The 16,883-nt window shown below is 40.9% G+C and overlaps 1 protein-coding gene across 1 annotated transcript in view; it reads left to right on the top strand.

Annotated features, from left to right (window-relative positions):
- Positions 1–16,883, top strand: part of si:dkey-111f13.5 (golgin subfamily A member 6-like protein 22) — a 71,449-nt gene that overhangs the window by 20,819 nt on the left and 33,747 nt on the right. Inside the window, exons 2-3 of the mRNA XM_039747176.1 lie at positions 6,325–6,530; positions 14,317–14,562. Coding sequence (XP_039603110.1) covers positions 6,325–6,530; positions 14,317–14,562 — 452 coding nt within the window. The remainder of the gene's footprint in view (positions 1–6,324; positions 6,531–14,316; positions 14,563–16,883) is intronic.

Consider the following 16,883-nt stretch of genomic DNA (forward strand, 5'->3'; position numbering starts at 1 on the left):
CTGCTGGACCTCGGGGCATGATCCCGCTGTCGGGAGAGCTCCTCCTGTCGGCCTGGGGGTGCGGACCGGCCTCGGAAGCCGGCAGTCTTCCACAATATGCAAAATATGCAAATCAATTGTAATTTTGCTAAAATAATAATATTAATCTATTGTGGTAGTGCTGCTGCCTCGAAGTTAGGAGACCCGGGTTCGCTTCCCGGGTCCTCCCTGCGTGGAGTTTGCATGTTCTCCCCGTGTCTGCGTGGGTTTCCTCCGGGCGCTCCGGTTTCCTCCCACAATCCAAAGACTTGCAGGTTAGGTGGATTGGTGATTCTAAATTGGCCCTAGTGTGTGCTTGGTGAGTGGGTGTGTTTGTGTGTGTCCTGCGGTGGGTTGGCACCCTGCCCAGGATTGGTTCCTGCCTTGTGCCCTGTGTTGGCTGGGATTGGCTCCAGCAGACCCCCGTGACCCTATTCGGATTCAGCGGGTTAGACAATGGATGGATGGATTATTATTGTTTTGCTATTATTATTATTTTGCTATAATGATTGCTTCTTACCGTATATACTTGCAGATTAGTTCTTCCACGGATAAGTTGGGACTTGATTTTACAGTATAATTTCTGTTATTTTATATTGTCGGTTGTATAAGTTGAATGCGGACAAACTTGTGCTATTGGTACATGGGATTATGATATGCTCACGCCCAACTAAGAGAGTAACCATGGAGCACACAGCCTTTTTTTCTATGTGAGTGTGGTAATGCGCTGTATCAGCACGTGAGCTCCTAATCCCTCTTTCTCTCTCTCTCTATTGTGCCTACGTGACCACACGGTAATACCGAAACTATTCCAAAACAACATTTGTACTGATTTGAGTTTTTTGTATCACACACCCTCATACACTTTTATCGTAGAAGCATCCTTTATCTTTAATGGAGCGTTTGATCAGAAGAAAATATGAAGCTGGTTTTAAATTAAATATCGTTAAAGTAGCGAAAGAAATTAGTAAATGTGCTGCTTCAACAAAATCTGATGGATCTGAGAAACTGATGCGAGATTAGAGGATGCAAGAAGATGAAAAAAAAAAACTAAGTGTCGCATTTTTAAATGGGTTTATAAGTCGGGGTCTTATTTTATGATTGATTTTTCGGTTTTCAAGACCCGACTTATATGTGAGTATTTACGGTATATAAAATAATCCTGGAGGTCTCCAGTGACCCCAATTAGCAGTTTGTGTATGTAACATATGTCGGTAGAATGAGGGTTAAGATAATTGAACAACAATTATTCACAGATCATCCACTATTAACACACATCAATCAGATTTTCACGTCACTTGAAATGCATTCTGGTGTGTGTGAAAGTTATGGCGCTGTTCCACTGCATAGTACGGCACAGCACGGTTCAGTACAGCTCACCTTGGTTCAGCTCAGTTCGGCTCGGTTTGCGTTTCGACTGCAGTTTAGTACCGCTTTAGAGTGGGCGGGATTATTCACGTGTCGTTATAGTTGCGCCGCCTCTACTGCCGTGACACCGTGGAACTTTTACAACAACACGCAGACAACGACAACACTTTAGCTCGACGACGCGCAAGAGTAAGCATCTAAAAAAAGCACATCTCTAGCTAACTTTTATCACTGTTGCAAAGCATAAAATGAACTTAACTGTCAGTGTAACATTAAAATGCTGATTCTGTATATTACAGATCTTCCACATTTTGCAAAAAAGTCGCCGCAACAGACCATCTGTTTGGACATTTAACCGTGCTTCAGAGTGGTGGGATGTGATTGTTCCTGTTTTTTACAAACACTCAGTGGCTGGAGAACTTTCGAATGTCTGAAGAAACATTCATCCATTTATGCAACAAACTGCGTCCAGCGATGGAGAGACGGGACACAAACTTCCGCGTGTGTGTACCTTTAAAGAAAAGAATAGCCAGTGACGCAGTAATGACGATTTTCTCCAGCCAATCAGTGACCAGCAGAGTTTACACGTCACGTTTTGGTAACGGTTCGGCACTTGGAACCTCGGCTGAGGTGGTACTAAAAAAAGGACCAGGTACCAGGTACTGTTCCCAGTGGAAAACCCCCCAAAAGTAAGCTGAACTGAACCGTGTCGTGCCGTACTATGCAGTGGAAAAGCACCATTATTGAGCCAACACAAGGCTGATTGTGTTCCATTTTTAACTTCATTGTGAAGTGCTGTTAAAAAGCACATATTATTGTGTCTATAACACATGGAATTGCATTCTATTATTGCTATTACTTTTGAATACGACTCTTTGTTACAAAATTTTATAATAAGCAAAAATGTGAAAAGTGACTCTTGGATGAAGTAAACAAAAATGTAAACTCCTCCAACTTCCATATCAGTTAACTTGGTCACAGAACACACATGAATATAATGAATGAAGTTAAAAGTTAAATGAAGTTAAAAGTGATGACAGACAGGATTATTACTGTAATTAAATAACAACATGAGGTCCTTGTCCAATTTAAATAGTTTAGTTTACAGGAAAGAATTAAGCGCTGATTGCATTTAGAGTATTCGTTTTTTGTATTTTTATTCAAATTAAGATTATTATCTAGGATAGTTCCTAAGTATTTATATTCCATCACTATTTCTAGACCCTCTGCTAGAACAATAATTTGGGCTTGATGCTGTCAGATCTCTAAAAACCAAACCTCTATGTAAACCAAAGCCTAATGAGTTTAGGTCTCCAACTATTGAAGTTTCAGTCCCTTCAAACTGATCTCATTAGATCTTCATGCATGGTGACGCTATTGGTAGAACCTTTTTTGGAAAGATGGTACTTTTACACCCTTAAAGTTGATCTCATTAGATTTGTGAGGCTGAGCATTTAAATCATTCGAGCCTGATTTTCTTAGATCGCTGAAGTTTTACTTTTTGCAGCTGATCCCCGTTGATCTTTAAGGATGAGAACTTTATTAAAGTATCCTCAAGCTGTTTGATCTGCAAAGCGTGGTAGGAATAGAGTTTTGAAGCTAATCATGGATGATGGCAATGATGACTAGTGATGAGTGAAACAGGCAACTTTTCATTCATATTCAGTTTCATGAAATTGACAGTCAAGTTTATTTTTCAAGGGATTTCACAATTTTAAAATATGAAACAATCTAAAAACAAATCTTCCAAGGCTTTAATGTTTTTTGGGGGTGGAAAATAAGGAATATTGCTCCCTAAAGCCTTGTTCATACATCTTTGCTTACGTGTGTTCCTTTCTGCAGCTGGGTAAAGCATATAATCTGTTGCACAACAGTAAACCATAAAGGAGCACAGTGTGTTTTTTTTTAAAAAGGTGACATGCTTCTTATTTTCCACATGAAGATACTCTAAAACACTGTCATCGTTTTCTCCACAGGGAAACCTCATTACATGGGAAGCTGCTCCCCTCCCTAGCAATCACCCTTTCCAGTTTCTTGATTGCAGCAGATGAGGTTGAAGATATGCAGCAGCTCTGCAGCTTCAAATTTCTTTTCTGCTTCCCATGCATCTTTATGACTGAGATCACCAAGATTGTTATCAAAATTGGGCAGCTCAGCTGTCATGTTTCAGCCGGCACATCTCCTCTGGCTGGGGTTCAAAGTGGTGTTTATTCTTTGTTTTGTATTATTTTATTCCATTTATTTGTATTAACCTTTATTATGTACTTTTTTCTTTGTGTTTATCTACAAGTGAATTGTGGCTTTGATTGTGTCCCTTGTGTTCTGTGGGTGGCTCCCCCAAGGGGCGGGGCCACCTGCCAATCACTGCCAGGAACGGCCCTCCATGCTATTTAAGGCGGTTCATTGAATTCACTGGGAGTGGAGTGTGTTTTTGAAGAGTTTTTATGTTATTGTTTTGCTTTTTGTTTTCTGGAATTTTGACCCTGTGCTCTGCTTTTGATTTCACCTCTTGGATTCTGTTTTTGCTACTGTGTTTATTGATATTTTTGAACCTCAGCTTTGTTTTTGACCATGATTTTTGGATTCCAGATTGGGAATTTGTTTACTGTGCATCACCTTGCTATTCAGGCATTCCCTTGTGCTCTTCGAAGCTTTGGGGCTTGCACAACCTTTTGTGAAAATAAACCATTTATTTTATAAAGATTTGTTCTTGGCCCTTTTTTGTAGTCGGTGTATTTTGCAGTGTTTTCCACCCTGCATTGGGCAAACTCGGATTTGTTTTTGGTACCTGAGTTTTTGGGGCTTCCAGACCACGACAAAATTTCTACACATAGCAGGAAATGAGTCTGGTGTTCTTTTTAATTCCACTGTTATTTAAATACTAAATGACTGGCAGACGAATGCCAAATTATTACATGAAAACACTTTAGACAACGCCAAACCCAGTTCATCTTATGTCAGTGGCACAAGCTTCACTGGAAGTGAAATGACATTAGTTTTGCAAATTATTTTAAATAAGAATCATAACTAATTTGACAAATGAGAGTAGACCATTCTGTCCTTCATGGCCATTTGTTTAGCTAACAGATAAGCTGTCCCAATATCTCATCCAGATTCTTCTTAAACATTCTTAAGGATTCTGCTTCAACTCCATGTCTTGGTAGTTAGTGCAGATTCCCACACCTCTGCATAAAGAAGTGCTTCCTGGCTTTCATCTTAAATGTACATCACCTTAATTTCTTCTGGTGTCCTCAAGTAAATTTTCACCATTAATTGAAAAGATTTACTTTGTAAATGCCTTTGTGGATTTTGAAAACCTGGATTAGATCCCCACGCGGTCTGCTCTGCTCAAACTGAACAGATTTAATTCTCTAAGTCTCTCAGAGTCCAACATGTCCTTAAGTCCTGGGATGGATCTGGCTGCTCTCATCTGTACAACTTCAAGTGCTGCTATGTCTTTCTTGTACTGTAGTGGCCAAAACTGCACTCAGTACTCCAGATGCGGTCTCATGAGTGCATTACAGTTTATAGTTTGAACATAACATCCCGTGACTTAAGTTTTGTTTAGGTTCTGTATGTTACTTAGTGGATAAAAATGATGTGTAAACGTAACTCCCTAAATCCTTTTCAGAGGTTGCTTCCTACATGACAAGGTCTCCCATCTTCTATTTATATTTATATTTGAGCTACTGTTTGCACTTTGAGCTACTGTTTGTATGAAAATGTGCTATATAAATAAATGTTGTTGTTGTTGTTGTATATTTGATGTTCCTTTTGCCTACGTGTAGCACTTTGCACTTTTACATTAAGCTGCATTTTCCAGGTGTTTTCCCAGTTCTGAAGATTGTCCTGGTATTTTTGAATTCTTTTTGCTGCCTCCTCAGTACGTTCAGCCATATCTCCAATTTTGCGAAGTTTACTAACAATACCAGAATCAGTGTCATTAATATAAATCAGAAGAAGTAATAGTCCAAGGACAGACCCCTTCTGTTCTCTTTGTCTCCTGTGGGTTAAACAACTTGAGATCCAGTTTTGTGAGTTACCTCCCAGTTTTCAGGGGGGAATTTTTGAAAGTCTTGGCATCTGACATTGTGACAGTTTAAAGGTCAGTTCTGGTAACCATTTCCTATCTGTGTTTGTGGATAACTTCCTAAAATTCTTTCTTTTCATTATCTCAGGCATGTGACTTTTTGGCAACATTCTTTGACTTTTCAGGTTGTTTCTGGCTTGGTGGTTTGATTTTTGATTTCGATCTCTACAGGTGTTTTTGATTACTTCTCTTCAATTAAAATCACAATAAACACTTGGCTGGATAAAGCGTAGGTAAACAGCCTTACACAATCAGTAGCATTGAATGAAGGGACAGTTTCTTTGTAGAGCCTGTTTTCATGAACAATTTTATAATTATACTAATTCTTTGAAGTTTCAAGTATTATATTATTTGAGAAAAAATGGGGTCTTTTTTGGGGCCAGGGAATGCCAGTGTCTACTTTGACACTGATGTTTTTACTGTTTTTTTTAAGTTCTTTCTGTCATCTTTGGAGTTTAGCTTTACCTCTTTACCTTAAGAGCTGGCCATTATGTAAAACACTCTGTGATGAACCTGCTGTGACAGATGCTATATAAAATAAAGCCTGCCTAACCAATGCTTTGTCAGATGCTCACTACCTTTGGACCTGATCACTATTGTTCACTTTTTTTGGTCATCATATACAACATTCAAATTGATTTGAAATGCTGCTGCCCAAATCAGGATACCCTCCAAGCTTGAGGTGGCTATAAGTAAGGGGTGACAGTTTTTTTTGTGCTGTTAAATGGAGATGAACTCCGTTGTTGGAATGACACTTCAATCCTGCCTCTTACAGGAATTTTACTAGTCTGCTGCAAGTTTGTGATCAGTAAAACATTTGATCAAGGTGTTTCCTCCTCTGTTTTCAGTCCTTGGTGATAAGCTGTGTAAAGTGAAGAAAAAGAAAAAATCACACACAACCAAAGAGAGCTCTAAAGATGAGCCACAACTCCCAGTGTTGGAAGATGATTCTGATTCTGAGGACAGTGCCATCCAGAGGCTGGAGGAACAACTGCTGGCAGTCCAGGCTGAGGCTGTGGAGGAAAGGGAGTGTGCCCTGGAGCAGCAAAGACAGGTTTAAATATAAATCTTTATGTTCATATAAATATATTGTGGACGTTGCCCCGGACACAGACAGGCAGACATGCTTGTATTGCCCCACTCACATTTATTCAGGGTCTCCATAGTATAATCAAGTAATCACAAGCCCCCCAATACCCCTCATTCCAGGCCAACACAATGCCTTCTCTCTCTTTCCTTCTTCAGACCGCCTCCTGCCTCCTCCAGAGACCTTGTCCACTCTTTCACCCGACTCTTGTTCCTCTCTGAAGGGAGGCGGCCCCTTTAAATAAGCACCCTGGTGTGCTTCAGCTGTGTTCCTGGCACTCTCCCACCGACACGCCCCAGTGTGGTGGAAGTGCCGGCTGTCTCCCCGGAAGCACTCCGGGTGTCCCTGTTCCTCTTCTCCCCAGCACTTCTGGGTATTGTGGTCCCCCAAGCGGTATCCAAGGGTCCCTACAGGGTTGAGTTTCCCAGCTGTTGTCTCTACTCACCATGTCCACAGTACCGCTCTGGCTAAAGACTCTGACGTTGCACCGTTCTGATGTCACTGATGCGACCGCCTTCCCCTTCAGCTTCTGCAACTCAGCACGGAGGGCACCCAGCACGTGCATCATGGACAAGCACAGAAAGTCAGTCGACGATTGACTTACCTGGTTGTCAGTCATCTTTGCCGACTGCTTCCTGTGAGGCTCCTCTAGCCCAACCGGGTCTCTCCCTGGCACGAGACAGACATTCCTTGGTCCCACCTCTATACATTCATTGGCGGGCACACAAGACACACCGTCCAATCCCGTGCCTGTCACAAGAAGGGACTTCCGGTATGCGGCCATCTTGGCTCTCGTCCTCCTGGTGAGGCGACATGCTGGCTCTTCGGGTTGCAGCGTCTCCTTACCGGCAGCTCTCCCGGCCACTGTCGCGTTTGCAAAGCGCTGCGGATCAGTGTGCGGTCACCATCTGTGTGGACCCGGACAGCCCTTGCCTGTAAAACACAAAATGAGCTCGGCTCGCAGGGACCGTAATTCCCGGATCCCATCTGACCGAAGTGCCTGCCTCGGCCTGGTCCTCCGATACAGCACATTCACAGGAGCCCGCTGCACTCCTGAAATGCCCTTTAGGGTTTTCCCGCACCAGGTAGGTCCTCAACTGCGTTCCGGTGGTGGTCTGGGGGTTTTCTCCCTTTCTCGGGGCCGTGAGCACTCCGCACCCTCGGAACGTGTGCGAGGGTGCCTGCTGCCCCGGGCCGCTCACAAAATATTTGTTTGGGGGTCCCCGTCTTCGAACAGACGGATCGCCCCACGTTGGGCGCCATTGTCTCTACAGGGTCGAGCTTCCCAGCTCTTTAACCGCGGCCCCCAGGTCAGTCACCCCCTCGAGGTCGTACAAGCCCTCCTCCGGTCTTCTTGGGTGCCCCGGCTGGGTACCACCCCATCCGGGTACCACAATATATAAATATATATATATAAATATATACATATACTGTATTATTTTATAAATGTCTACGAGTGGAAGTGTGTGTGTCTGCCTGTCCCAACAGAGTGAATCTGTAGACTGCAATACCTCTGACGTTAGACATGGAACGCCCTCCATATCACGGAATGCCCATAGTGTCAGTCACGGAATGCCCTTGACAGCGCACTCCATGTAATGTTAGGATTATCTTAATGCCCTTTCCCAATGTCACTCACATCATGTCCTCTGCAAGACAGTATTGACACGCTCGTTGCACAGTATGCTGCACTTGTACAAACTACAACAGTTTCTATTTGGACAAACATATATGACTTCCAGTCTCACACTTAAGCTATCCAACCATTCTAAGCACTGTAGTAGTTTTTTTTTTTTTTTACAATTTTGAATGGTTGTTCATTACATTTTCTCCAGAACCTTTACATTAAAGAAAAAGTAACAAATTTTATTACCATTTAATGTTTCAAACAGAATGTACCTCATGAAACTCATACCTAATCTATACCTATTCAATCTATAAAGGCATTTCATATATCCACTAGGGTTCATGTAACATTTAAGTAGATCACAAAGACCCAACTTAGATCAACATGAAAAGAAACTGTCTTTCAGTTGTCGTCTTTTTTTATTTTTGATAAATATCAAATACTATTACTATTACATCCACTCGTGTCCTCCATCCACTGTATGGGTCTTTTGAGTAGACAAGGAACTACTGAACCAGGTCAGAAAGCCAGTCCATCCCCTCCTTTCTTTACAGTGGAAATTTTGAAGGTTGACAAAATTAAAACAAAACATAACAACCTAATTGGTAGTACAGCAGCAACTGATGGGAACTTTTTTTTTTTACCCCGTATCTCATCAAGATACGAGAGCATATCCTTTCAGCAGTCAAAAGTAAATAACAAGGAGGACATGACTTCTTCAATATCTTCATCATCTCCACTTCCGTCTAATTTTCCAATTGTGTGTGTTCCTTCATCCTCGTTCATATCCAGAATTCTTGGCCTGTGTTCTGTCCCAACAAGTCGGTCACAAGCAGTCAGGATGTTTTTGATCAATGAAGACTTTTTTGTGAAAAAGAAAACAATACAGAGTGTGAAGTATTTTATTAGGAGTACCAACACATTAACTCCACGTTCACTCAAAGTACAGTCAAATTGGCTTATGAAATAAACACATCAATATGACCACAGCATGTCAAAAGAATGCTTAGCTCAATTGATTTCTCTGGCTTTTTGTCTCTACTGTACTCCCTGTATTCATGAGGTAGAGTAAAAAAGAAAAAATAAACTCCATTCTTCAAGGGAAAGTGCACGAATAATTAAAAATGACTAAGTGCTCTGAAGTGAAAAAAGCATCCATTTTTATTTACTAATACATTGCTGTAAGACCCATTTCAATTCAATCTGTATATCTACAGGAACTGTACTTAAGTGAGTACCTGAAAGACAGTGTTCCCAATCCCCAGTCCATGTGATCTTATATCACTTCCGGGTTAGGTAAAAAGTCCTTTTCTTCACCCCGGAAGCACGTCATTCCCCTTGTCCATGTGTGCTTCCAGGGCGTAGGGAAAATAACTGTTGTTCCCCCCTGCAGCGTCTCCTAGTGGTCCCCATGGCATCCAGCAGGGCTGTGTATAAAAACTGCAATGTCCATGATGCCCTACTGGTCTTCTGGGAACCTCCATACTGCAGGGAGGGCTCCACCTGGCGGCTTGGGGGTATTGGCCGGGATAAACGGCCGGCCATACACCACAACAGTCAAAACGTTACACTTCACAAAAGCAGGCCAATGAAGCCATTCATTGGCTTAATTTTAAGAACAGTAAACAAAATGTGATACTATTCATTGTACTGGCATAAATAATTCAGTCAACATTTTCAAAAATACATGCATCTATAATAATAAAAGGCAAAGCCCTCACTCACTCACTCACTCACTCATCACTAATTCTCCAACTTCCCATGTAGGTAGACGGCTGAAATTTGGCAGGCCCATTCCTTACAGCTTACTTACAAAAGTTAAGCAGGTTTCATTTCGAAATTCTACACGTAACAGTCATAACAGTCAACAACGTCCGCCATATTGAACTTTCTTATTCATGGCCCCATCTTCACGAAATTTGGTAGGAGGCTTCCGTGCGCTAACCGAAACCAATGTACATACTTATTTCGGTGGTATGATGCCACTGTCAGCCGCCATATTAAACTTTCCAACGTCACTAATTCTCCAACTTCCCGTGTAGGTAGAAGGCTGAAATTTGGTACTTATTTCGGTGGTATGATGCCACTGTCAGCCGCCATATTGAACTTTTAACGGAAACCGATGTCCGTACTTATTTCGGTGGTATGACGCCACTGTCAGCCGCCATATTGAACTTTCCAACATCACTAATTCTCCAACTTCCCGTGTAGGTAGAAGGATGAAATTTGGCAGGCTCATTCCTTACAGCTTACTTACAAAAGTTAAGCAGGTTTCATTTCGAAATTCTATGCGTAATGGTCATAACGGTCAACAACGTCCGCCATGTTGAACTTTCTTATTTATGGCCCCATCTTCTTGGAATTTGGTAGGCGGGTTCCCTGCACTAACCGGAACCAATGTACGTACTTATTTCGGTGGTATGATGCCACTGTCGGCCGCCATATTGAACTTTTCAACAGTCTTTGTTACTTATGGGCCCATCTTCAAGAAATTTGGTACACGGGTTCCCAACGCTAACTGAATCCTGCTTACGTACATATATACGTCCATAGCCTGCACCTCGGTCACCGTGTGAGGTGGCGTTGTGTCCCCCATCCCAACGCCTTCCACGTTGTTGGCTGCCTGCCTATATAAGACTGTCCGTCACTCTGGTCTCTACATTCCCTTCCTTGGTTCGCCACGGGATTCACGTCTCCCTACTGATAACTACAGCCTTTTGGTTTAATCCACGGCTTCTCCGCTGTTTTATTGTTTGTTTATTACAATTATAGTTATTGTATAGGTATTTTACACTTACTTTACATTGCTCAGGTACCCATTTCCTTTATCATTCCAACCCCCATTACCATGTCTATCGAGATGATTACTATCGATCAAAGAACTGTCACTTACCGAGTGGTTTCCATGCTCGGAGATACCACCGACCTTTTCCATTCTCTTTGTTACATATTGCACGGCCATATCGGGCTCACTCTTGATATCCGGAGGAAGATTCTGTCTTATGTATTGAATGACTGGGACAGGTTCAAGGTGTGGACTGATGACGGTACAGGAGATAATTATACTACACAGGAGCACTAGAAGAGTGAAATGCTTAAGCCCTTCACCTATGGTTCTGCATGTGAGTTGATGGCTGCTGCTGAATTGTTTGGTTGTCGCTTTCAAGTGTACCGAAATGGCCAAATATTTTACACCTTTCGACAACCGCCAGTGCCTCTTAAACATCTTAGATTCACAGGTGACGATTTCAGTAGTGGACACTTTGATGTTTATGAATGTTTAAACTCTCAAAAGCTGGATGTTATTTTATCAATGAAACCAGTTGTGTGCTTACAACGCTTGACAGATGCCAAATGTCACTTCAACACAACAAATCCTGCAAATACTGTCATAATTGAAACAAACCATGAAACTCAAACCGATTATGACAGCAGCAATCCAAGCTGTGACATTTGAGACAAGATTACTGTTCACATAGCCAACTGCAAGTTACATGCTCAAGAATAAGCTCAGCACAGCTTGGTCATGTTACAACCGGAGGGCCGAACTGACAACATGGTATACAAAGAGATCCTTAACAAATAATTATTGGCATATTTTCCCTCAGTTTAAAAAGGTTTAATTTTCTTCTTAATAAAAATTTTAATGCAGTACTTCGCCGCTGCAAAGCGCGGGTATTTTGCTAGTTTTATATATAAGTTTGGGTATTTATATTTGAAAACATTTGACTTTCTACAGTATTCCAGTTCAAGAATCTCATACCACATTATACTTTTACAAAATATATTTTACATTATCACAGATGAAGTAAGCATACACAATATCAAGCCCTTGAGAAATGTGTGAGTGAGTGAGTGAGAAAAGGACAGATAGGCAGCAGATGCTTCAGTAATGGAAAAGGAGGGGCAGAGAGAGAAAGATCCTTGTTGTTCCTTAATCTTGTCTGGAATTACTGGAAGCAGAAATACAGTAATTGCCATTTAATAAATCAGTTAGAGAACATAATACCCATATTTTTAAGATGACTATTCTCTGCCTCCATAATGCCACTGACACGACACAGGGCTGAAGAAAGACACAAGTCAGTGAAGGCCTCAATGGAGGCCTGGTTTGTGACCTGTTGGTCAAAGGCTTTTTCTGAAGTTCTAATACATAAAATGAGTGTCAGAGAAAATTTAAACTGAGAATTAGGTAGCACTACCTGTGGTACACAGAATGTCCTTCTTCCTGTGTGGAAACTGAAGATGGCTGTCTTGGCTGGAAGTAAAAAAAATCAGAAATACTCTAAGCTGACAAATTCTGATAACTGTTCTTCCCTTAAAAAAGCTTGAAAAGTTACACACCTTTAATGCTGGCTTTCCAAAGTAAGAGAAGACTTCACCATCTTCTAATTTATGGCATGTCTTCCTAAGAAATGTCCATCCATCCATCCATTCTCCAACCCGTTGAATCCGAACACAGGGTCACGGGGGTCTGCTGGAGCCAATCCCAGCCAACACAGGGCGCAAGGCAGGAACCAATCCTGGGCAGGGCGCCAACCCACCGCAGGACACACACACCACACACCAAGCACACACTAGGGACAATTTAAAATTGCCAATCCACCCAGCTTGCATGTCTTTGGACTGTGGGAGGAAATCCACACAGACACGGGGAGAACATGCAAACTCCATGCAGGGAGGACCCGGGAAGCGAACCCGGGTCTCCTAAATGCGATGCAGCAGCGCCACCGTGCCACCCCCAAGAAATGTAAATCAGGAAATTGCAACAAATTCTATAAATAAAAAATAGCATGCTATTTCTTTTAATCACAGCAAACATTATAATAAATGATACAGCCAATGATGCTTTTAAACATTTATGAAAATATATTATATGTTCTGCGGTGGGTTGGCACCCTGCCTGGGATTGGTTCCTGCCTTGTGCCCTGTGTTGGCTGGGATTGGCTCCAGCAGACCTCCGTGACCCTGTGTTCGGATTCAGCGGGTTGGAAAATGGATGGATATTATATGCTGCCTGTCAATTGTAAGTAATGTAACTCCACGCTTATGTTCTTAAAAAATAAAGTATTCATACTATGATCTTTGTCATATTCTACTAAATATTTTAAAATAGAAAATTGTGTTAATAAATAGTCATGAATTAATTAATCTAAAGTTAATCAAAGCAAGCTTTTCAAAAGGTGGAAAAGTACACAGTATACCATTTTGTCAAATAAAATCTTGTTGTTAATTTGGAGATGTAGCTGCATTCAATTGTGTTAAAATTGTCAATTGATCAAAGTTATGAGAGCTGCACATACTAGGAATCTGCTGGGTTGTCTGCCCTTTAGCATTGTCAGATTTTGTTGCATACTTCTGTTCAGAAGTACCATCTCTGTGCTAGTGCCCTTTTGGCCTTCCAAGGCACCAAACACATGAGCCAGCATAAAAGCCCCAGCACCTCTACAGAGGCATGTGTTTGACCTCTCATAATGACTTCATAACCTGGAAGTTTCAGCTGAAAATACTGTACTATTTTTTTAATATTTGGGATATGGAGCTAGGCAGGTGAGACCCCAAAAATCCATGTCAGGGTCATTTATTAAGCACATTGTGTAATATTTATTGTTTTTTTTTCCTATTTTAATTGTTCAAATCAGTAAAACAAAATCAATAGAAGACGACTGTTAGACACTTCACCTGGTTCAGAGTAAGCAGTCAACCACAAATTTCTTATTCTGAGACATAACTACTGCAGCTAAACTAGTCTTAGACATTCTGTGTATTTCCTATTCTGAGACACTCTTTTTATTTAAAAACATATCATTTTCCACTATGATTAAACACTCAACCAGGAACAAGTGCAATCTTTTCTCTCATACACAATCGCACTAAACAAGATATGCACATAATGTATGTACACCCTTGACCAGTGCATGCACAAACATGCATGTGCTCAGATGCGTTCATCGCATGTATACTCCATCATTTATTTATTCTCTTGCATACACACCTCCAATCATGTGTGCCACGTTGTCACCTAAAAAGACTAAAATGTTAAGGACAATTTTTCCACTGTCGCATTTCACAGAGTTTGGCGTTGAAATACACTTTGAATGGAGTGCTATACTTTCTCTTTTCCAGACTTTAAAAGCTTACTATGAACAGATTTTGCGGAACCGGGACCATTTAGAAGAGGAGAGGCTGTATCTGTTGAGTGTGAGGCTGCGTGCTGAAGCAGACGAGGCTCTCCGCCAACGTGACTTTGAACAAGAGCAGGAGCAGAAGCGGGCCATAGATGAAGCCTGCCGGGTCCTGGCCTTACGACTTCAGAAGGACGCAGAAGCAGAAAGGCACCAGGCTATCCAAAGAGCTCTGGTGGAGGCAGAGGTAATGTTGTAATTCTTGCTTTTATGTTCTCAGGGAAAGGTTTGGCACATTATTTGTTTGTTGTGCACAGGGCCGGCACTCACATTAAGACGAATTAGGCATTCGCCTAGGATGCAGATCATAATATGGGATTGGGACCCAGCCACATGGGTTAGCTACCGAACAGTTCATTGGCACACTAATAAGCTTGAGCTAGGGCACAAAATAACCTAGCATCAGCACTAGTTGTACATAAATAATTCGCATCATTGTTTTTTGTTGTTTTGTTGTGAAGGCACCATTTTGAGTTTGTGATTTTTCTGTGGATTCCTTGTTGTTCCTTGTAATATCTGCCATGTATTCAGCATTTTAGAACATGCAGAATTACATTTTGCTTAATTTTGTTATTTGGTCTCTGTTTTATTCTTATTTAAATAATAATAATAATACATTTTATTTTATGTTTATTTAATTTCACATCACTATTGTGTATTTCTTGATGTGATTGTGGTAGCTTCAATTTTGTGTTCTATCAATGGCAACAACAGTTTTTTGTTGTTAAAAAAGCTTATGTGATTGCTGAGCCAGCAACTTCTAAGGTCATGTTCTGGAGTCCAGGGGCCTCATGCATAACGCTGTTCATAAAATTCACACTAAAACTTGGCATATGGATAAAAGCAGAAATGTGTGTATGCACAAAGAAATCCAGATGCATAAATCTGTGTGTATGCCAACTTCCACGTTCTTCCGCTCCATAAATCCTGGTCAGTGTGAAAAGTAACGTTTGTGCACATGCCTGTAGCCCCACCCTGACTCCTCCCAGAATAACCCCTCTTTGAATATGCAAATCACTATAAATAGCCCCTTATGTTTTGTGTTCTGTGAAAAGACAATGGCAAAAGTACAGGGAAAAAGAAGAATAAGCGAATACGAAGTAGAGACAAGGAAAAACATACTTTTTGTTGGCTTAACCAGTGCTATAAACAACAAAAGAAAGTTGATCAAGTAACAGAGTGGAGGAGAAACTTGAAAGTTCAAGTTCAGAAAGTCGTACAGTGCACAAAATAAATAAGTGGTCAGATATCAAAGTCGCTGCGAAAAAGCGAGTCGTAGCCCATTGTCTTGAGTGTCATATGGAAGAGTATTAGGGTACAGAGAAAAGAAAAAAAAACTAGGACATAGTGTGAAAAAAGGTTGAAATTTTCACTTTATTCACATACTTTATTTTGTTATTAAAGCAGAACGTCATAAACTTTACCTTAAAACCGTTTAATTTAATAGTTTTTCAAATCCCATTGTAACTAAAGTGGCACGTTAAATGTTTCGTATTCTATGTGTTATTCTATGTACTCTTATGTGTGTGAATCACTATGTGCTTCTTAAATGGGCTTTCTCTTGCACCAATAGGACAAAGAATGCATTACATTCATAATGTTACAGCTCTCTGAACAATTTAAATACTAACATGTACATCAGATGTAGTATTGGATCCTGAAGGGAGATATGTAATGGTCATGGGAGACTTATCTAACTGTAAAATGATTTTGATAAATGTTTATGCACATAATGTTGATGATAAGGAATTTATACAAAATTTATTTGCATCCATTCCCAATCTGAACACTCATAAAGTTATAATGGCTGGAGACTTTAATTGTGTTTTAAATCCACTTTTAGATAAGACTTCCTCCACAGGGGGAACGGCAACTAACACCGCAAAGATAATTACAAAGTTTATAACTGATCACAACTTATCAGATCCCTGGAGGTTTTTAAACCCAAATTCAAAAACATATTCTTTCTACTCACCAGTACATCATTGCTACTCAAGTATCGATTACTTCTTTATAGATAATAACTTCTTGCCTAAGATTAAATCTTGTAAATACGATGCTATTGAGCCTGTTTCATCCTTTAAGTTCCTAGGGACCCACATTTCGGAGAACCTATCCTGGTCCACCAACACCTCTAGCCTGGTCAAGAAGGCTCACCAGCGTCTATTCTTCTTGAGAACACTTAAGAAGAACCAGCTGTCCTCAACTACTCTGGTGAACTTCTATCGCTGCACAATAGAAAGCATTCTAACCAACTGTGTCACAGTTTGGTACGGAAGCTGCTCTGTTGCTGAGCGTAAGGCACTGCAGCAGGTGGTGAAAACTGCCCAGCGTATTATAGGGACTCCACTTCCCACCATTGAGGACATTCAAAAGAAACACTGTGTGCGTCGAGCACACAGTAATAATAATAATAATAATAATAATAATAATACATTTTATTTGAAAGCGCCTTTCAGAACACTCAAGGACACTGTACACAGTAAAAATAATAATAAAAGTAAGAAA

This window comes from Polypterus senegalus, chromosome 3, assembly GCF_016835505.1.
Source record: "Polypterus senegalus isolate Bchr_013 chromosome 3, ASM1683550v1, whole genome shotgun sequence".
Taxonomy (NCBI): domain Eukaryota; kingdom Metazoa; phylum Chordata; class Cladistia; order Polypteriformes; family Polypteridae; genus Polypterus; species Polypterus senegalus.